Source organism: Malaclemys terrapin, chromosome 1, assembly GCF_027887155.1.
Source record: "Malaclemys terrapin pileata isolate rMalTer1 chromosome 1, rMalTer1.hap1, whole genome shotgun sequence".
NCBI classification, from domain to species: Eukaryota; Metazoa; Chordata; order Testudines; family Emydidae; genus Malaclemys; species Malaclemys terrapin.
In genome coordinates, this window is record NC_071505.1 from 235107550 (window position 1) to 235130187 (window position 22638).

Consider the following 22638-nt stretch of genomic DNA (forward strand, 5'->3'; position numbering starts at 1 on the left):
CTCAGAATACTTTCACCTGCAAACAAATCACCGCACCTGTCGATTTTTTTTTTTTTTTTAAATATTAGCATTTGATGGACATGCCTGGTTTGTTAAATATGTAATCAGAGATTCCACTCAGTTTAATAAAATCATGAGAAATGACCTGTCATGATTATTGTAAATGTACTCATTCTATAATAGGGAAACACCCTATTAAATAGTGAGCCCAGGATTATGTTACTGTATAATGTTCCTCTACACAAAAGCTTACTGTTGTAAATTTCAGAGATTATACAATAATCATTACATGGTTAGGCTCTAATCCAAGAGGTGTATGTATCTGAACTGCTCAGTAATAGTGATCATAATGTAATTACATTTGACATCCTTGCAGGGGGGGAAATGTCAAAGAAACCCTGCACAGTAGCATTTAACTTCAAAAAGGGGCACTTCACAAAAACGAGGAAACTAACTAAATGGAAATGAACAGTCACAAGAGTGAAATGCCCCCAACCTGTATGGGAAACAATTTAAAAACACCATAATAAAGGCAGGTCCATCAATGGCTATTGGCCAAGATGGTCAGAGATGCAACCCCATGGTCTGGGTGTCCCTAAGCCTCTGATAGCCAGAAGCTGGGAGTGGATGACAGGATGGATCACTTGAGGATTTCCTATTTTGTTCATTCCCTCTGAAGCATCTGGCATTGGCCACTGTCAGAAGTCAAGATACTGGGCTAGATGGACTATTTGTCTGACTCAGTATGGCTGTTCTTATGTTCTTATACGTGTTGCAACTTCCTAAATAAAAAGACTGTTTAAACACACACACACACACACTCTCTCTCTCTCTCTCTCTCTCCCCCCCCCCCCAAAAAAAATAAATAGGAAATAATTAATGACACTTCCAAGATATGATTTTAAATGTCCTTCTGTAAGCAGGTTCCCATTTCTATTGTTTTTCCTGTGCATTCAGTACTCCCTTTATTTCTTTGGTTTTATAGCTCCGTCATACTCATGTACAAGACGGTGAAGCAGGTGGTATCACTCAGCAGATTGGAGCAACTAATGTTCCCCTGGAAGCCATTAATGAACAAGCTAAGATGGTGAAAAATGTAAGTAACAGCACTTCAAAGACCTTAGATTGAGGTCCAAAAGTTCATAAAACGATCTGCTTACTTACTAGATGTGGGATATTTTTCTAAGAATTTTTTCTGCCTTTGTGTATATAAAAATCTAGTTTTTAGTTGTTTAGTTAGACATATTAGTTGTTTGGGTTGAATTTATTCTTCTCACTTTAAAAAAAAGAGATACTCTAATTCAGAAATTAGAGTAACAACATTGCCATACAATTTATAATTACCATCTTTTTTTAAAAAAAAAACCAACCTCCTCCTGTCATCTGCTTCATTCTAGAAAGTGCATTTATGCATGTATATGTTGACTATATTGACAAAAATCTGACATTTGGGTAGAAATTGGTAATACTCTTGGAAGTTGTAATAAAAATATCTGAGTATATTTTTTCTTCAATGAGCTTTAAAATGGTTTCTACTTAATTTCAGTGCATGCACTCGCACGCTAAGTTTAACAACGGGCAAAAAGCTTTACTTTTAAATCCACAATATTAGAAAACTGATGTTGCCATTGAAGGTCACTTTACAAGGGACATTAGTTTTCCCCGTAAATGAAATATTGCAGTTTGATTTTTATCTAGAAAACCACTCAGCCACCTGTTTTTTAATATTAAAAAATGCACTCCTAGTACATTTTTGTCCAATATGAAGAACAATCCTAAGTTGCAAGAGAGCTGTTCTTGAAATCTCCAACAGCAAATTAAATCACTTTTAGAAAAGTTGTTTTATACAGAAATATTTTTGTAAGCATTTAAACAATCTACTGGAACTTTGTTTCTCTGATGTAGGAAGTACAAGATGGTTGAGATGGCAAAAGCTGTCAGTTTGTTCCCTTTAGCTGGATTTAATGCAGTAGAAATCCTAACTTCTTGTGTCTTGTCAAAGCAATATCCTGGTTTCTAAAAAGCTGGAAGATTTGCTACATCAAATATAGTTTCTGAAAGTTTATTTTTCCTTCAAGTTGTGTCCTTATGTGCCCTCCACTTCAAAATTGGCGTTTTCATCAGCAGAGTCCTTGTCTGTGCCCTAGAGATCCTCATTCTCTGATATGAGCATATATGGGGGAAGGGTTGACCCACCACAACTTCAGTTCTTTCTCAGCCACCTGTGGCTCGAGATGGAACATCAGTGTCCCTTAGCTAGCTACGTGGTTTGCCACCTCTTTTGCTTATTTTTTCTTGTTATTTTAGACAGTTTTTATTTCTTTTTCTGTTATTTAGCACATTTTGTGCTTTTTACGGGGGGGGAGGTTACCCTTTTTCTTTTTTTTTTGTTTTGTTTTCCCAGTCTGGGCCTTTTTAACTAAGATCTTAAACCAAAGCTTCAAGTAAGGGATTATGCCCAAAATCCTGGGCTTCCAATCCTGTCAGACCTGTCACAGGTGTTTTTCTCCAACAGTGATGGACACTTGAGCTTCCCACCCCCATATAAAATCCACTTAAAATTTAAAAGTACATCTGAAAAAACTGAGGGGACAAGGTAAAACTCCTGTTGATGGAGTGTTCCCTGTGACCTAGGGGGTCGAAGTCACCTCCCTGTAAATTGGATGTAGTTGCTCAGAGAGCTCCTGCAACTGAATCACTGCTGCTGTGGTAAGCAAAGACCCGAGGGACCTATAAGAAGCACCCAGACTGTTTAAAAAAAGACCCTGTTCTGAGGAATAGGATAAGAGAAGGGGAAAGTTGCCCTTTTGGTCTGGATCTTGGGAGACTCTGTGTCCTGACAAGGGTACCACTGTGGCCCCTGATTCATCATCAACTAGAAAACCATGCCATATACTGAGAAGCTGTCTATTAAATTGTAGTGGCACTGAAGTCCGCACTGTGCCCAGTGCTTCTGAAGCACAGTGACCCTAAGGTTAAGCCAAAAATGTCATCGGTACCACCTTCCCTAGCCAGCAGAGAAGAGCACACAGATTGCACTTTAGTACCATCTCCCGTATCACCCGATGTACTAATGCTTGAGGTCCTTATCTGGAGAACCCAATACTGTCCAGGCTCCTTTTCCACAAGGATCTTTGGATCCTGGAAGAACGTGATTCACTGTTGCTTAAGAAGGGTATCAAGAGAGACCTTCTCTTGTACTGACTTGACCTACCATCTAGTATCAATGCAGTCACTGATTCCACACAAACCTATTGTGGTTACTGAGAGGCATTTCTGATTGACATATTCTCTGGTACTGTCTCACTACCAACCAGATTCAGCCTCCAGTTCCTGTGTGGATACCCTATTATTAGATACCCACTTGACCGCTGGTATCAGCACCACTTGCCCCTCCAATGGACATGGTAGATGACAACTCATCTGCTTGAGGTGTCTATAAAAGGCCCTTCTATTTTCCCATTTCAGCCATCCTCAGTGCGGTGCAGCCTGATGAAGCTACTCCCTGCAGGACATATATCCAGCAAACCTGGCAAGAACAAGCCTGGGATCCTGTCCCCTTCCATTATGTCCCGCTTCAATGGGCTTATTGGTCCCTTATAGCAACCAGCTCTACAGGGTCCCATCAAGGACACGTCAAAAGCAACAACTGCTGTCCTAGGATCCTGTTCCACAAGAGGAACTTGTAGATGAACAGGAGCCATCAGGAGAAGAAGCAGCACCACCTTCCTCCCTGCTGGACAAGACTATTATGCTTCTGTCAGATTCTGGGGTTCCATTATATCCACCTGCTCTGTAACCGTGTGTGCCTCATAATGCTTTGCTGCTGTAACTCCCCACTTGGACTCCTCACCAACAGCCAAACAGCATGCTTGGTAACAAGGTACATGTCTGTTTTTAGCTGCCAGCAAACTCCAGTCAACACTTTGGCTTCCATCAGCTTTACTTGTCACTTGCAGGGTGACCCCAACACACCGCCAATTCCAGATTTTCCCCAAAAATGTGTGTTCTGCATTGTCCAGTACTCTGCTAGACAGTTCAGGTACTAGAGGTCAATTGCCCCTGTAAGGGGTCAGTATATACAACAGTTTATTTCTTTAATTTGCGTTACCGAACAAGTCAGTTTAAACACAACGCTGGATTAAATACATCAGAGCCCACAAACCACAGCAAGGGCTTGCCTCTAACTCCTGAGCCATATGGCAGTCTGTACATTTGTGGCACTCTTAGCAGGACTACACTCCTGGTGTCTTTGCATCTGGATGAGAATAGTCTACACCATGCACACTCTGTCCAAATGGGTGTCCATACCTCGAAGTGTCCTTGATTCTGTAAATTGGTGGAAGGATCCACCAAAGGTGTGTATGGGAGTTATGTTCTTGCATCCTCATCCCATGAGGATCATCACTACAGATGCCTCCCAATGATGTGCACTTTCAGAACGTCACCGCTCAGGACAAATAGACTCCTAAGGAAGTGATCCTTCATCTTATCAAGCTCAACATGGTTTGTTATGCTTGCCAGCACTTCCTGACCCACATCCGGGGCTGCCCCATCAGAATAAAACTGCTGCATATTACACCACAAACAGATCTCAGAGGTTTATCTACCAGGACTGCAGAACGCAGTGGCCAACTCCCTCAGCTGGCACTTCCATCTCAGTCCTGAGTGGGAGCTGAACAGCAACATGTTCTGAGGATGTTTTTTACCTGGGTTGATCTGTAGATGGCTGTCTCTGCGACACCATTCAATACAAAGTGCAGATAATTCTGTTCGAGAGGAGGGCACAGCCGCAACTCAACAGGAGATGCTCTAGTCATTCCTTGGCCTCGAATGTTGCTATAGGCTTATCCCTCAAGGCCATTACTGCTCAAGGTCCTAAACCAATTGAAACAGGAGAAATTAGTAGCCATCCTCATAGCACTGCTGTGGCAGAGAGAGGTGTGGTTACCAGAGCATGTGTGCATGTCTTGACAGCTGCTTCTCCATCTTCTGGTGGCAGCAGAGCTCTTCACTGAGGAGTCAAGATCCATCACCCCCTTCAACCTCTTGGCACTTCAACTCAAGAACATCCTCCTAGATGGCTCTCTGGTATAGAACAAGACCATTCTTCAGTGATACAAACAGTACTACTTCATAGCTTAAAACCCTCAACAAGGAAAACTTACTTGCAGAAGTGGAAACACTTCCCAGCTTGGTACAGCCACTTTCTATACCTACTTTCGAGTCCTGCCTGGCATGCATTCTTGATTGCCTGTTAAATTTAAAAACCACAGGAATTGTTGCTGAGTTTAATTGAGGTTCACCAAGTTGCTATCGCTGATTTTCATTGTCCCCCATCGAGGGGTTTTCAGTCTTCGCTCACCCTTCCACTACAAGGTTTATTATAGGCCTGTTCATCTTTTCCCTCCTGTCAAGGAGCCAGCTCCACCATGGGACCTCAACTTAGCCTCCATTTGAACATATGGGGCATTGTTCCCTCCTCCATTTGTCCCTCAAGACCTTGTTCCTTGTCTTCATCTCGGCCAGAAGGGTAGGAACCCTGATGGCTGACCCACTGTACATGATGTTCTATCATGATAAAGTGACAGTCTGTTCACATCCACACTTCTTGTCTGTTTCTTCAGAATTCCACATTAATCAGGAGATTCATCTACCAGTGTTTTTTAGCCCAAGCCTCGCTCTTCATGAGATGAAGTGAACCTCCATAGACTGGATGTAAGAAGGGCTGTCACCTTTTACCTTGACAGAGCTAAGTCCTTCATCTCTGTTGTGGAATAAATGAAAGGGCCCCCAATCTCTACCCAAAGACTGTCCAAATGGGTTTCAAGATGCATCTTAACCTGTTATAAAACCGCAAGGACTTGTCCCTTTTCTAGGTTGATTGCCCATTCCACCAGGGCTCAGACTACCACTGTGACTCTACTGAAAATGTACCCGTCTCAGACATCTGCAGAGCAGCTACCTGGTCTTCGCTGCACAAATTTTCCCAGCACTGCGCTATTATGCTTGCTTCCAGTGCTGGTACACCTTTTGGTGGTGCTGTTTTATCGTCTGTATTGGATCTGCCTCCTCGGTACCCTCCTCTGTAATTGATGTACTGCTCGGGAATCTCCTGAAGTGGAGCATCCATAGGGACACTACTTGAAGAAGGGAAGGTTACTTACCTTGTAGAGTGACTGGAGTTCTTTGAGGTGTGTGTCCCTATGGGCGCTCCACTAGCCACCCTCTTTCCCCTCTGCCATAGTCTTCTTGCTGGGCTTTTGTGGTTCAGAAGGAACTGGAGTGGCAGCGGATCTGCCCCCCTCTTCCCACCGTATACCCTTGTACCAGAGCATGAGGCTATCTTGGGCACAGGCATGGACCTACTGACACTGCTGACAAAATCTCTGATAAGAGTGCACGGTGCACATGCATCCTGAATTAGGAACACAGAGTAGGACACAGCTCAAAGAGCTCTAGTTAACGTACAAGGCAAGTAACCTCTCCTTATATGATGTTGTCATTTTTAGTGTCCTTTACCCAACTGGCTTTGCTTTTATCATGACACGATGGCATTCTTAAGAGCTGTTGTTAGGGTAAGGGTGTTGGCCCTTCTTAAAATACTTAGTTGGATATTTGAATTTATGACTACTGCTGAGGCTCTAAATTAAGTTTATTTTCTTACATAATTTTCTCAAGATGGCTAATATTTGAAAATGTTAGTTTGACAGAGAGAACGTAAAAATTCCAGGAATGCTGATAATTGATACTCCAGGACATGAGTCTTTCAGGTAATTTTTTTTATTGTTATGATGTGAAGGGTCTTGTTAATAACTGATCATAAGACTTAACTGTTAATATAGGCATAGATACTTAACTGAATTATAGAATTTAGGATGAATCTGCTACTTTACTGTATAACTTTACACTTCTAAAAAAATATTTGGATCTGACAAGGGATGTGCTTGATTTACATTTGCATTTTGTATCTAGCTAATCACTTGTGGATGAAACGTGTATATAATTTTCCCATCCATGGTCAAACTCTCTTATATTTAGAAGAGCATGTAAAAGCAATCTTTATCTTTGAATAGTGAATATAAAAACTTTATTGGGAGAAAACAGTGCTTATCTGTGAAATGTAACTTAAGTGCTTAGGGAAAAGACCTTTTTCCCATCTTAGTCTCTAGATAAGTAGTCAATGACCTAATTTTTGGCTTGTTATAGAGCCTAAATGAATCTGGATGTTGGAGATTATGAAAGCTAACTTTCTTAAAAGGTCTCCTATACATTTTACTTATTAATTCTGGATCCTAATAAATCCCTATTGAAAACTTAACATAAAAGGAATGATGGTTGATTAAATGTGACATCCTCCAACAACACCCTCTCAGGCAATGAAATGCCAGGTTTTAGCTGTACTCCCAATACCTACGCAGTCCATTTCTGTAGAGGATCACAAACTCGGCATCTTCATAACAAACTTCCTTGTGCTCCAACAGATAAAGAACATACTACCCTTAACACGGTGTACATAACCTCAGCTATAAGCTCAGCAACATGAGTAAACAGTCAGCATCGACATGTGAATAAGTTAATTGTGCAGTGTGTTAACTTTCTGAGGGAAGTAGGAGGAGTTGATCTCTTGGCTAACATGGTTAGAGACTGAAGATAAAATAAATCTGCATGGATTACCTGAAATTTGTTTATTGCTAGGGTATTAAAGAATTCGATCAGTGCAGTCTCTTCCCATACTTAAATTCAAAACTGAATTACAGTGATCTGATTTAGGACCTTTAGAGCAATTTTCAATCACCTTCTTAATAATCTTGCTCAAAAAGGACAAGTTAGAAACAGTGTGATCGCTAATATTGTTTGCTGATTGAGTGTTGCACCTCCCAGTAGGTTTGCCTAAAAATTCTTCCACAAATGTGTGTTTTTGTTATTGGACCTGGACTTATAGAAACACTCTATAAAATGTTTTGGAAGTGATCCTCTATTAATGGTATATAGCTGGTATGTCCTTTAATCAGTCTTCCCAGGAACTAGGAATGTGGCAGTGTCTTAATGAAAATCACAAGATTTTCACTTTTTGTTGGGTAAACATCAGTTGATCCTGATGTTTAAAAAAAAAAAAAGTTTCTAATTTAAAAAAAAAAAGTATGGACTATTCTGATTACTGTATGAATGACAATCTTTCTTTCCTAATGCCACAGCAACCTAAGAAATCGAGGAAGCTCACTTTGTGATATTGCTATTCTAGTAGTTGATATCATGCATGGTTTGGAGCCCCAGACAATTGAATCTATAAACCTGCTGAAATCCAAGAAATGTCCCTTTATCGTAGCACTCAACAAGGTAAGATGGCCTTTCAAAGATGTATTTAGAAAATTCAGTATCAAATACATACTGTGCTATTTTGTCAATTGAATTGTGTTTATGAACAGTACCATCAACCCATTGTAAGAGCTGAAGCTGTGGTTCTTAGTTGTCTCTGTTGACTTGCATCTTTTTCTGTAAATGAAACTGAGAATAATTATAAGATTTTCATAGACTTTGCAGAGCAGTTTAAGGAGTCTCCTTAAAGAAATGTTTATTATTCAGTTCATCTCATAGCTCTTCTGTGTGGTTCACATTGCTGGAAGTTGTTCTTCAATCATTCTGTAATATACTTAGATGAATTGGTTGGGTGATACCTTGTCTTCTCTTTTTTACCTTGTAAAATCGAAAGGTGGAGTACAATTCTGCTCCCCTTTTAACTATTTATTTAGCGTGTGCATAGTCGTCTAGCCAAGCGATGGCATCTTCTGAGGTGGTTCTTCTAAACTAACAACAGGAAGTTAGTTGTTTGAGACCGGTTTCGGTGTCCTAGCAGAGCACTGAGCAAATTTAAATACATTGTAAGGACTGGTTTCAAGTATTACAGCATTAGGTGACAAAGAGTAGAGGAAAAATATGTTAACGTAATTAGTTTGTCTTTAAAATTGAATAGTTGGCCAGCATTTTCAGGTATGCTGATAGGCATTTTGATTTCTTACAAAATAAAGATAAAAACCACTTTACTGTATGTTTCAATTAAATATTTGTATAGAAAAGAAAAACTAAGGCACTACAGAAACCCTGATGTTACAGCTCTCATGTACATATTAGTCTGTTATATAGATGGTGCTAAGAAAACTAAGTTGTGTTCAGATCGCTTTGCTATATATTATGCGACACACTGGCAGTCTTATTTTTTTAATAGGTGTTAATGCATATTGCAAAAGAACTGCATTACGATTTCAAAGTATTAAGTAAATATTCAGAATTAAGGGTGGCAGGGAGTTGAGAAACATTTGTGCAATTACTGAAAGGACTCTTGTCTACTGGTTGGGAGGTGGAGGGGGCGGTTTGACCTTGAAAGTGTCTTAAACCTTCAGTATGGAGGCCCTCAAATCTTATGTTTGTTTGTTTTTTAAACACTTCCATGTTGTTAGTCACAGCAATAGAATCATGTTACTTGGTGTAGGTATGTGTACTACTTCATGGCCCAGTTAAAAAGGTCTTAATTTACATACCTTTTTATGAGCATTGTGGAAGAAGCAAATCTTAAGTAGGGATTTGAATGAAATGACCATAATGCCTTGCACCAAACATGACCTACTTTAAAACTTACTTTGGGAGTTACCCTAAATTCTGTAATGTCGTTTTATTGTTTTTGATGCCTGTTCTGAACACATCTTCTTTAAAAAACAAATTGCTGTTGATACTGACTTATTTTCTGTTGTGCTGTTGAAGGAAAGGAGTTCCAAATTCAACAAAAAGCTTTAAAATACGTTTTTAGAAACTGTTAAATATCCTTTAGGCAAGGGCTTTGTGTATCCTTTCTTCACTGTATATAAACACCAAGAACATTATTTCATTTAAAAAAAAAAGTCATGACTTAAGAGAGTCATGTTCTCGGGAAGCTGGAAGACTAAAATCTTTTCCCACTTGTTTTGTCTTAAACTTGACGGAATACATGTAATTAAACTACCTTTTCAGTATAAAAACACTTTGCACATATATCAAAAGACTCAGTTTAACAGTCTGAAGTTTAAAAAAAACTTAATTATTGCTCTCGAAAATATTCTCCAGTACTGTTTTTGTGTTTTTCCCATTACAATACTGGATACATGTATTTTATATTTGAAACCTACACATGGTTACTAGGATAAATTGGCATCTAGGTACTATGGTGATTAATACTTATGAATAACTTAATATTTCTTACAAGTTATTCATATGTAAGGCAGGTCATAAATGACAGTTGACTTCTGTAGGCATAACCCAGGAATGCACTTCTGAACATTGCAAGGCATGACATAACTGTATTAAAATTGTATTTTCAAGATTGATAGGTTATATGACTGGAAAAAAAGCCCTGATACAGATGTAGCTACCACATTAAAGAAACAGAAGAAAAACACAAAAGATGAATTTGAGGAACGTGCAAAAGCTATCATAGTGGAATTTGCACAACAGGTAGGTTGGATTATTAAACTTTTTTCTGTTAACAAAAGTGAAAATAGGTGGATAGCTTTTGAAAGCCTGACTCACAAAGCAAGACAAAGAAAGATTTCTTATGGTATGAATATCACACTGTGTATTTTCTGACCCTTTATCAGTGTTAATCATTTATATAAATTGAAACTAAAGTAGAAAACCTGTGCTTTATTTTGATTAGTGACCGCTTTCTCTACCCCCATTCCAGTCCTGGGGCACTTTGTTGAGAATGCAGGGCCAGCAAGAACAGAGTGAATTTTCTACACACTCTCCCCTCATTTGAATCACCTGAGAGAAACTGTCTCCTCCCTTTTTTCTTCCGACTAGCGTGATTGTGTTCCAGCAATACTTAGTTTTCACAGCCTCTGACTGGTCCCATAGAAACTGCCTGTAAGCTAAAATACAGTAACTAGCTTTATAGGATTTACTTACATTTTGAGTGTTGTCTGTTGCCGCCTTTTGTGCTTTAAAGTGTGAAATTTGAGATTGCATTATTAAGGTGTTACTGAAATGGAGCTATGACTTGAATTCAGGATTTGAAAAATGTGATAGAACCATTTAGTTTCTTGCTACATGCTGTTACTGTTCATGTGGTAATTTCCCATGCATCTGTACTGTTCCTGGTTCTAGGGCTTGAATGCTGCTTTGTTCTATGAGAATAAGGATCCCCGCACTTTTGTTTCTCTGGTACCTACCTCTGCTCACACTGGGGATGGCATGGGGAGTCTGATAGCCCTTCTTGTTGATTTGACGCAAACCATGCTGAACAAGAGACTGGCCCAATGTGAGGAACTGAGAGCTCAGGTTATGGAGGTAAGTCAGTATCTGTGCTTTAGAATATTTGTCTAGCAAACTTTTTTTCCTTTTTGTGGCTGATAAACTGAGTTGAAATGCAAGTGTTTAACTTTTTTTTCCTCTCTCATATCTCTTAGGTCAAAGCACTTCCAGGCATGGGAACTACCATAGATGTAATTTTGATTAATGGACGTCTGAAGGAGGGTGATACCATTATTGTCCCTGGAGTAGAAGGTCCTATAGTAACTCAGATTCGAGGTCTTCTGCTACCTCCTCCTATGAAGGAACTACGAGTTAAGGTATGGGAACAGCATGTGCATGTGGCATTTTAGGGAAGTCTTAAGAATTAGAACAAAAGATTAGAATAAGGGGGAAACCCAGAGAAGTATTCAATACACGTTACATCATAGTAAAAAGTGTCAAAGATGATCAAATTAAAGTGAGGAGGTGGAATAAATGGAAGAAGTTGCAGGTTACAGTGCATCCATACTCCCATAGATGTGTCTAATTGTGGAAGTGGTTCAGGACAAGGATCAAAATATACATTTGTGTGGTTATTCTAACAAGCATCAAGGTTCATGCATAATGCATAGACGTGGAAGGGAGAGATCTTGTAAAATGCATACAAAACCCATAGAAAGACTTCTTAAAAAAAACAACAACATGCAAATATAGAGTGAAATTACTGAACCAATGAATCAGTAATTTATGGTGTTTGGTGCCAGGTGTCCTGAGATGAGATGAATGAAACCCTTGCATAGTGCTGCAGCAGGTTTCAGGAGGGATAGGAGACTGGGCCAGCCTGATCTCACTAGGGTTGTGTAGCTAGGGAGTAGACAGGGAGGTTAGAATCTTGACTTCTGGATCCTTCTGAAAGGAGGAGGAGAGCCACAGAAGTGAAAAGTCGATTTATGAGAGGAGGAAGAGGAGAAGCTAGAACCTGATGAGGAGCAGAAGAGCTTTTCTCTGTTACTCTACTTGAAATGAAGGCAGTAAGGGTCTGGAGCATTTCATAGAACTAAGGCCAGAGGAACCGTTATGACTCACTAGTCTTCCCCTTTGCATAACACAAATCATAAACATTTCTCAGATTAAATGGGGGGTGGGGGAGATAGCTCAGTGATTTGAGCATTGGCCTGCTAAACCCAGGGTTGTGAGTTCAATCCTTGAGGGGGCCACTTAGGGATCTGGGGCAAAATCAGTACTTGGTCCTGCTAGTGAAGACAGGGGGCTGGACTCGATGACCTTTCAAGGTCCTTTCCAGTTGTAGGAGATGGGATATCTCCATTAATTTAATTTAAATTTAAAATCCAGATCTTGAGTCCCAGTCCAGAAGCTTAACAATAAGACCATCTTTTCTATTGTTGGGGAAGTATGTCCTTACAGGGCTCTATAATCCTGGGGGCTTCACAGAGTTGGACACTATAATAGGGCAAGCTGGTAAATCTGGATTTTAGCACCCACCTTGGCATTCCATTTTCTGTCTTGCATGATGATGCCCCACTGTGGTGACCACACAATCCTGGCTGCATTGAAAATGGTGTTGCAGAGGAAGGAAGAAGGCTGAGTGGAATCTGACAACACTAATGGGGCCTTTTGGGTCTAGTTGTAGTAGGGAGATCAGGCACCTTGTCCATGTTCACCTGGACACCCACACAGATTGAGTAGCAATGCAGATGGCTACAACAATTCTCTTGGGGGCCCTATGAAGTGCTAGGTCAGCTTTCCTGTCCTTGGTGTCCAGTGGTACTGCTGTTGGCCTGTAAGGGATAGACTGGATACTAAGACTCCTCTTTGTCATTCTCAGAGCAAGGTCCTGTTTGATTCATCTGCAGTTGCTGGGTATCTGCTTACTGAGGGCGGGGGGGGGGGGGGGGGAGCGGGTGAACTGAAGGCACATCTGGGCACATGCTCCCTGTGTTTAAAATCAAGGGTAAAATTTTGCCTCTGTCCCATTTTCAGAGTGCACTTAAGAGCTTGAATCTTACTGAGAGTCTGGGCTCCTTAGCTCTTGTCACTTCCTGAGGAGTCCAATGGGAAATGGGGTCTCTAGCAAGTTAGGGTCACCTCGAGGAACTTCATCAGCCTTGAGACAGGAGATGAATTTGGGTGCCTCCAGAGAGCACGAAAGGGTGGGGTGTTTGTGGGGTTAGGGAGCTGTACTGGAATCTCCAGGGAAGGTGGAGACCTTACAGAGGTAATGGATCCCAGCACTGACTTGATGGTCTCTTCAAGCTGAGACTGTGAAATTCCTTGCTGTAGGGAGGGTCTGGGTAGGAGAGGGTTCCCCTAGGGTGTGGAGGAACAGTGCTGGAGCTTCAGGGAGATGAGAGAGGGGGCGATACCAGTGTATTGCTATCAGGAAAGAGGCTGTTAGGAAGGGCTGCCTACTTTCCTTATCGAAGACCACCTACTCTCCAGTCATGCTGAATATGTGGGGGTGGGGGGCAGAGCCCTTGTAGACACTTTGTAGAGTGCTGTCTGGTGTGCCTCCCTCCTCTCCCCCCACCAAAAAACAAAACAAAACTAAATCTATGTCAGAAGCAGGGGACATGCTGATAGACTCACTCTCTGCTGCTCTGTTTTCTGTTCTTTTCTGGGATTCTTTTTCCTTCTCTTGGGCCTTTTCTTTAGTTTTGGGCTTAAAAGAGAGGCAAGAGGAAGAATTAAGGAGAGAGCAGATGGGCATGCACTGAAGCACACGCTCCCCACTTCAGGGAGTTGGAGGCAAAGAAAATCTGGAAGAAGTGGGAACATGCCTGAGCCACCTTTGTGCTACAGGGCTTGATTGTCAGAGTCTGTGCCTCCTTGTTTGCTTGTGCAGCCATAAAATTCGGCAACTTTGACTGTCTTTATTGGTAGCATGGGAAAAGAGGGACATATGACCAGATGATCTGCTGAGTAGCCACCCCCTGCTGTGTGCTGCTAAAGAACATCTATGTGAACTCGTAAATTAATTTTTTCTTTCTTCTTCAGAATCAGTATGAAAAACACAAAGAAGTTGTTGCAGCCCAGGGTGTAAAGATTCTTGGGAAAGACTTGGAGAAAACATTGGCTGGTTTGCCCCTGCTTGTGGCTCATAAAGAGGATGAGATCCCAGTTCTTAAGGTGAGGCATTGCTGAACGTATCCAATTCCAGTAGGATCTAGAATGGAATGCCAAGTAACATGAAATCCACTGAATGATTAAAAGTAACAGAATGAAAATCTTTTTAAGAGGAATTTTTAATCTGTTAAAATGTTGAAACTTCAGCATGTAGGAAACGTAGCCGTTTTAGTTGGATCTAAAACAATTTTGTAATGTATGATAGTTTTGTGTTAACACTATAACCTGTAACTCTAGCACAGTGGAATTTTAGTGTTTCCATGACACGTTTATTACCAGGTAGAAAATTAGCTTACTGGAGTCTGTGATTCTGAGCTTAAGTTATTAAAAACCAAACTATCCAGTTTGTAAGTATAATTATTGTTTTGGGACCTGTAGTAATCTGGATCTATTTTATTAAAATTAGTGATTACCCAAAATACAAATTTGTTTTTTAAATTAGTGAGATCAGAATACTTGAATTTATAGAACTGGCTTTAGCATATGTTAGGAAGCACCACACAAGAGAAACTTAGGGAGGACTTTCCCTGTGCATGTTTAATTGTTTCGTGTCCTTGTGCTAATATAGCTGTACTACTGTTCTGGATGAGCTGCTTTTAGTTGTCTGGATCAAAAATTCACTTTTCAAAAACTTCATCCCATCAAATGGTATAAATGGCCTGCCTCGGTGATTTAACCCTACAGCTTCCAGAACTGTCCACTTAATGTTAGTTTAAAATCAAATGTTAAGTTCATATTCCAAAAAGTCATAACATTCTCACTGGCGTGTGTGTATATAGAAAATCTTCCATAGAGTGACAATCTGAGCACTTACCAAAATTAAGGGGACAGAAAGATTTGTGTCTGTCAAGGAACTGGACTGCATGTTTAATATTGCGGGAAGTCTGGGCAGGAGTGGGTATTTTGCTCTGAATTTAATGAGGTCTTTATGCTGGTCTTTTCTAGTCTGTTTTCTGTAATATGTAATTTGTTTGCTCAGTACATTGTACCACAAAGGGCATTTAAAAATATCTGCTGACCAAGATTTTAGGGGTGTCTGCTTTCGTGGCTGATCAGAAGGGTGTAGCTTTGTTTTCTTACACTAGTGAAGACGCTATAGGTAGCTGACAATCACATTCTGCCTAGATTGCCTGATCATCAAGCTCAACAGTAGAGACTATTACAGTATTAGGAAGGAGAGAGCAGTGGATTGAAGAAAAGTTACTTGCCTGTATCGTAACTGTTCTTAGAGTTATGAGGCAGACATGTATTCCACTCGGGTGCACGGGCACAGTGCACAAAAACTGGACAATTTTGCCTAGCAGTACCCATATGGGCAGTGCTCGCTCTCCTCCCTCTCATAGCTATATAAAGGCACCACCCCAACTCCTCTCAGTTACTTTGCACCAAAATCCCCAGCTGGAGACTCCAATGCAGAGGGGTGGAGCATGGGTCGTGGAATACATGTCTGCACCCACATCTTGAAGAGCAGACATTACAATACAGGTAAGTAACTGTCTCTTCTTCTTTGAATGGTTGCAAGCATGTATTCCACTCAGGTGATTCACAAGCAGTTCCAGCAGGAGATGGGCTTGGAGTCTATTTAAATTGTGCAGAAGTGCATTCCCAAAATTTGCATCAGATCTCAATGCCATGATGATAACAGCATGTCTAGCAAAAGTGTGCACAGAAGACCATGTCGTAGCCCTGCAGGTATCTCCTACTGAGACATTGCTAAGAAATGCAGCCCTGTCACCTGACCTCTTGTTGAATGAGCCTGCAGTGACTGTGGAGGCATCATCTGAGCCTCTTCATCAGCTATGGTAATGCAGTTATTCACTTGGAACAGTCCAAAGGGGAGAGCCAGGTCCTGGTAGTGATGGCCGGTGACAAGGAATCTGAGGAACTTCCTGTGGCCTGGGAAGATTGTCATTTGAAAATAAGTGTCCTGAAGATAGCATGAGAGCACTGAGAAGCGGGGTGAGATGTGAGAAGCTTTTAGGGGAGGGAAAAATGTGTTTGAGAACAGCTGCCCTAGAGTACACAGGATTTGTACCTGCTGTGACAGCAGTGTCTTGTGAAAGGGGTCCCTGGAGGATGGGGTAGAGGGATGGGAGGGGAGAATGACTAGCAACTGAATGGCATAACCCAGTTCCACAGTGCTTAGAACTCATCTGTCCATAATTGTCATCTCCCATGCACTGTAGAAGTGAGACAGCCTGTCCCCAAATATTTGGGGCATAGGTATGATATTGAGAACTGAGGTGCTGCTCTCGAAACAGTGGTCAAACAGACTGTCTGGCTGAAGAAGGCCATTTGACTAAATGTAGACCAAAAAGGTTTCCCCCTCAGTGACTTATGCCCCTTTCAGGGGAAATCTTGCTTTCTTACAGGGTAGGAAGGCTGATGGAAATACTGCTCAGAATGATATTGCTGTTGGTTCCCAAAATACCTTCTGTGTGGCTGGGTATAAATGCTCAACGAGCATAGGGTTCCCAAGAGTCTTTGAAAGAATGTAACGTCTCATCCGTTTTCTCCGAGGCAAATGGCAAGTCCACTATATGCTTTGCTGAATCTTAGGTGCTATGCCAGAGTTTTGTAACCATGAGATTCTTCTCATAGTTACAGCCACGGCCATGAGCCTGGATGAATCGTCTGGTGTATCCAGGACTGATTGTAAAGATGTTTTGGCCACTAAATGACCTTCTATAAGAAAGGCCTTGAACTTCTCCCTGGAGGATTCTGGTAACATGTTACAAATTTGAACGTGGTGTCCCAGTTCATAAAATCATATTTTGATAAATCTGTTGGTTTGCAATGTGCATCTGCAAGGAGGAAGTCAAATAGCTTTCTCCCCATCAAATCTAGCCTTTTGAACTCTTGAGACATAAATGTATTTCTTCACTGTCTCACTCATTTGCTGCTGTCACAAGCAGGGAACTGGGAGCTGGATGGGTGAAATAGGATTTGAAGTCCTGCACTGGGACATAGTATCTCTTATCAGTGCACTTTGCTGTGGGCATTAACAAAGCCAGTGTATTCTGTAAGATTTAGCAGGCTCTAATGTTGCTTTGTTTATTGGGAGAGCAACTCTCCCAGAAGCCAGTGGCTGGAGGATATCCACCAACGTATGGGTATTTTCCTGCACAAACTTGACCTGAATACCTCAGACCGATGCCATGCATCTGATCAGATCCTGATGTGATCTGCAGTCCTCTGGTACTGGAGACAAGGACTAAGGTTCCACTTCATCATCAGTGCTGAAGAGGATGAGGTAGCTGGGGCCAGTGGAATGACATCCGACTGTAACAAAGGTTCAGGATGTCCTCATGCAGAGGGACTGCAGGATAGGTGGTTTCAGAGGGGAACCTACTGGAGGTACCGGTGTTGTCATTCTAGAGCAGGGGTGGTCAAACTACAGGCCGCATCCAGCCTGTAAGACATTTTAATCTGGCCCTTGAGCTCCCGCTGGGGAGCGCGGTCTGGGGCTTGCCCCTCTCTGGCGCTCCAGCCAGGGAGCAGGGTCAGGGGTTTGACCCGCTCGCGTGTGCCATGGCTCCACACTGTTTCCAGAAGCAGCGGCATGTCCCCTCTCTGTCTCCTACGCGTAGGGGCAGTCAGAGGGTTCCACATGCTGCCACTGCCCCAAGTGCCACCCCCGCAGCTCCCATTGGCCGGGAACCGCAGCCAATGGGAGGTGCGGGGGTGGTGCCTGGGGACAGGGCAGCGCGCAGAGCTGCCTGGCCACTCCACCGTGTAGGAGCTGGTAGGGGGACATGCCGCTGCTTCCGGAAGCTGTGGGGGTGGCACCTGTGGATGGGGCAGCATACAGAGCCGCTGGGGCAGTGTGCACAGCTGCCTGGCTGCGCCTCTGGATAGGAGCCGGACGGGGGACATGCCACTGCTTCTGGGAGCTGCTTGAGGTAAGCACTGCCCAGAGCCTGCACCCCTGACCACCTCCTGTGCCCCAATCCCCTGCCCCAACCCTGATCCTCCAGAGCCCGCACCCCCAGCCGGAGCCCTCCTGTGGCCACTCCTGACCGAGCTACCAAGTGTCCTGCACTATCCAGGGCCCAGCCCCACAGTGGCATCAGTATGAAAAGAACAGTTGACGGCTTTTTGAATACTTGGACCAGCTCCAAACTTGTAGTGGGCCCCAAAAGAGGCATCGGTTTCAAAATGAAGCTGGTCCCAGGCCGGCAGATGCAGTCAGTGTCATAGTCTGTATCAGTATCAAGGATTCAATCCATGTCAATGATATGCTCAGTTTCAGCAGGAAACTGCCACCAAACCCAGGAGAGCAGAGTACTCAGCAAATGATGCCACTGCAGCTGTATGATCCTGAATAATCAGTGAAACAGGGACAGGCAGGCCCAGCAAATCTGCTGCCTGATAGGCAGTCAGCGTGGAAACTGACAGTGCTGTCATCTATGCCCAGGGTACCTGTCTCAAAGGGTGCCCCCGAGCTTGTAGTGGAGTCAACAGTACAGATTCATCCTGATCCCACCTCAGTACCAGAGATTGGGTCCTGCTCTGTCCTGCATACTGGGAGACTCCTAGTGCCAGTCGGTACTTCTCTTAGGTGGAGCAGATGATCTCCTTGACCTATGAAACAACCACAATCTGTTTTGTGGTTTCTTTTCCTCAGGGGTCCCGATGAAGGGGAGCAGTCCCCCCCGCCCCCCCCCCCCTTTTTTTTTTTCCCTGGGCGAGTATTCCAAGCTCGGTCTAGAAGCACCAGTCCATACTGGCTGCAGCACTCTTTGAGGAGCCTGATTCTCCACAGCGGTCCCACATCGAGGCAGGCCTCATTGCCTGCTTGAGAAGGTGCTGTTTTAATCCTAAGTCTCTAGCTACCTGTGTCCTCCTTTTTAAAGGACTCACATATAGAGCATCTTTCTTTAAAGTGCTCTTCCCCAAGGCACAATACATTTCTGGTGTGAGGATCATTATTGGGGATAGCTGCCCCATGCAATGGGCAATATTTAAACCCTGATGAGAGGGCATCACACTACCTAACTGCTTACTATTACTGACTAATTAAGGGTACTAACTATAACTATATACAAAGATTATGCAAAACGCAGTGAAGGAAAGAGCACACTAAGGGTTCAGACTCCAGCTGCAGGTGGTGAAAAGGAACTGAGGGGGGATTGGGGCAGTGTTGCCCTCATATAGTCATGGAAGGGGTTATGAAGAGAGGGAAGCAAGCACTGCCCCTAAGAGTACTGCTAGGGTGTGCTGGGTATGCACACACCTGAGTGGAATACATGTCTGCAACCACTTGAAGATAAGCTCTTTCAATAATAATGCAAAACCTACCTTTTTGCAAAATCTTCAAGTGATTTGGTAGAACTTCATGGTCCAGAGATTCTTCTAGCTACATTGGAGGGGGAGAAGAAACTTCTCTGTATACTGACAGAAACATCAGTTACTTTAGCCATGGAGTGGTGGAGCAGAGGGCCAATTATATAAGTTGGCACATGGTGTCGAGATACCATATTGATGGGTGCATTATAAGACCGTGGATGGATAGAGGAGTTTTGAAGCTTAGCAGGTTACTGTAGTTTGATAAGATTGCTAAAACTTGCTTTTTCTTTTTAAAGGATGAGTTAATACATGAACTGAAGCAAACACTGAATGCTATCAAGTTGGAAGAGAAAGGTGTTTATGTCCAGGCCTCTACGTTAGGCTCTTTGGAGGCACTACTTGAATTTCTTAAGACATCAGAAGTGCCAGTAAGTATTTGATACAACGAAAACATTAGAAAGTTATGGTCTGAAATACTCTATGTTCATCTAACTGAAGAAGAGCAGGATAGTCATTTATTGCTTTTTCCCCACAGTATGCTGGAATTAACATAGGTCCTGTCCATAAAAAGGATGTTATGAAGGCATCAGTTATGCTGGAACATGATCCTCAGTAAGTAACTTTTTCTTATGCTGCTGTGCTCATTACAACATATGGTAAAGTTTCCAACTGTTGCTTGTTCTGTAGGCTACTTCACAGCTGATTTTATTTATTTATTTTATTTTATTTTTAAACTTGCAGGTATGCAGTAATTCTGGCATTTGATGTGAGGATTGAACGAGATGCCCAGGAAATGGCCGATAGTTTAGGAGTTCGAATTTTTAGTGCAGAAATAATTTATCACTTATTTGACGCCTTTACAAAATACAGGCAAGACTACAAAAAACAGAAACAGGAAGAGTTCAAGTAAGTGAGAGTTGTCCTTATTTGGAGGCTTTCAAACTTGTGTAATACCTAATGAAATGAAAAGCACACATTGAATGCATATTTCTGTTAAGCATGGAGTTCTTGTGAAGTTCTAGTGGGGTTTTTAATGTGTTTTTTATTGGAATCTCAAGAATTCTACAGTCCCAGCACAAAGCAATGAAACTTTTTTCACTCGGAAGCAGATTTACTAGGACTCTTCCAGTTACAAAGCCACCATAATAAAATCTTGTCTGAAGTGAATATATAAAATGGAGCTGCTTATTTGAGTAGTGTTCCTGTGGTAGTGCTCCATTGTAGGTGTGCTTGCATCTCTGAGCTGCTGATCGGTGAACTTCATTAGCAGTGTCCATTAGGCCCGCATGTGTGCAGTCTTTCCTCATGCTGCGACACAAGGCTAGTTAGTGCGCATGGGCTAACCTCCCCAACCCCAGTCTTTCTCAGCTGCCCCTGGCTAGAGATGGTGCCATTAGCAGTCCGTTAAGGCTATTGTTCTCTTGTCCTACATAGTTCTAGTTAGTTAGCCTCCTAGTTCTAGTTGTAGTTTTTTTTTCTCCTCCTTTCTTCTTCTCTATTCCCCCTCCTCCCTGACTGTTTTTCTTCCCGCCTTTTTTCCCTGCTGGAGATCCTTCTCCTCAATGGGGTATGCTTGGTTCACTAGGCTTCAAGTGCTGCACCTGTAAAGAGGCGATCCCAGTTGTGGAAGTGCACTCAGTGCATTCACTGCCTCAGGGAAGGTCACATACAGCAGAAGTGTAGTCTTTGCCAACAACTCCATCCAGGATCCTGCAAAGACAGAGTGCTCGTCCAGAAGAGCATCTTCCTGGAGGCAGCTCTGCGATAGCAGTCGAGTGGTAGACATGAGTCTTCCCGCAACCTCACACATCTAAGGGTTGTGGGTTGAAGAAACAGGCTGCGGACCCCACTCACAAGTCGTCCAAGAAGAGAGTGGGAAGTCCCGTTAGTGAGCCCTGAGATGGCCATAAGTGATCATCATCTCGCTTGGCATCTTCGGCACTGCTGGCACCGAGACCATCTCAGTCCAGCAGCCAGGCCTCACAACAACCAATGGCTACTGGTACCGCTGCCAGGCCCATGGATCCGATGGGCATGTTACTGAAGGACAAGAGTAAATGTTCTAAAAAGACTCTCCTGGTACGTGAGTCCACTTTGGTATCGCCAGCGACGGCTCACATGGCACCTGAAAGACAGGTGCGGACAAGGTCTCTACCTCCCATCCTGGCACCACCACCGATGCCAGAATGATTGGTACCAGCAGAATCCCGTCATTCCAGAGACCTCTGCATGCCAGATGCACTCAAGCCTCCGCCTCAGTACCGAGACCTCTACACCATGCTTCTACCAAACACAGGAAGTATTCCTGCTGCCGTGCCATGCCGCTTCGCTCTTAGCAAGGATTCAGACAGTGAGCCAGAGGAGGTAGTGTCACAATACTCCTCCCAAGTTCCATATGGTGCTGACTACCAACAGGGCCCCAGGATGCCACCCACCACCATCACCATCTTGGTACAGGCACCCATGGGTGCCACCACCGGACTGTATGCCTCAGTAATGACCATATTGGGACCCTCGGGCAGTGCACCGACAGCATGCCTCTCGAGCTTTGAGCCTCACTCAAGAAACCTCCAGGCACACCCCCTCTGCCGCAGCATCCAGGGTTTTGGAACCGCCTCAAGAGATAAGAGGAGCAGGAAGCCAATACTGAGGAGGAAGCGACATGGAGGACCATATCCTCCTCGTCTCTGGATGAAGCCATCATGCCTCCCCCACCATCCTTGGCAGATGACTTTTGACTTTTCCAGGAGCTGGCGAAAATACCATTGGAGGAAGTCAGGGATCCCCACCATCAGCTCCTTGACGTCGTCCTCAAAGATCGTCCTGCTGATTATTGAGGCCATTTTAGACCTGGCAAAGCCCGGAATCAGTGGCCCCAACCTGCAAGCAAGCAGACAAAAAACACTATGTCCTCGCCAGGGAATTTGAATTCCTTTTTTCCCA

At 43.0% G+C, this 22638-nt stretch overlaps 1 protein-coding gene across 1 annotated transcript in view; it reads left to right on the plus strand.

Moving 5' to 3' along the window:
- The window catches only part of EIF5B (eukaryotic translation initiation factor 5B), a 64776-nt gene that overhangs the window by 36883 nt on the left and 5255 nt on the right, over window positions 1-22638 (plus strand). Inside the window, exons 12-21 of the mRNA XM_054009659.1 lie at window positions 986-1096; window positions 6706-6773; window positions 8199-8340; window positions 10354-10485; window positions 11137-11319; window positions 11439-11600; window positions 14278-14409; window positions 19992-20123; window positions 20231-20307; window positions 20437-20601. Of these exons, the coding sequence (XP_053865634.1) occupies window positions 986-1096; window positions 6706-6773; window positions 8199-8340; window positions 10354-10485; window positions 11137-11319; window positions 11439-11600; window positions 14278-14409; window positions 19992-20123; window positions 20231-20307; window positions 20437-20601 (1304 nt within the window). The remainder of the gene's footprint in view (window positions 1-985; window positions 1097-6705; window positions 6774-8198; window positions 8341-10353; window positions 10486-11136; window positions 11320-11438; window positions 11601-14277; window positions 14410-19991; window positions 20124-20230; window positions 20308-20436; window positions 20602-22638) is intronic.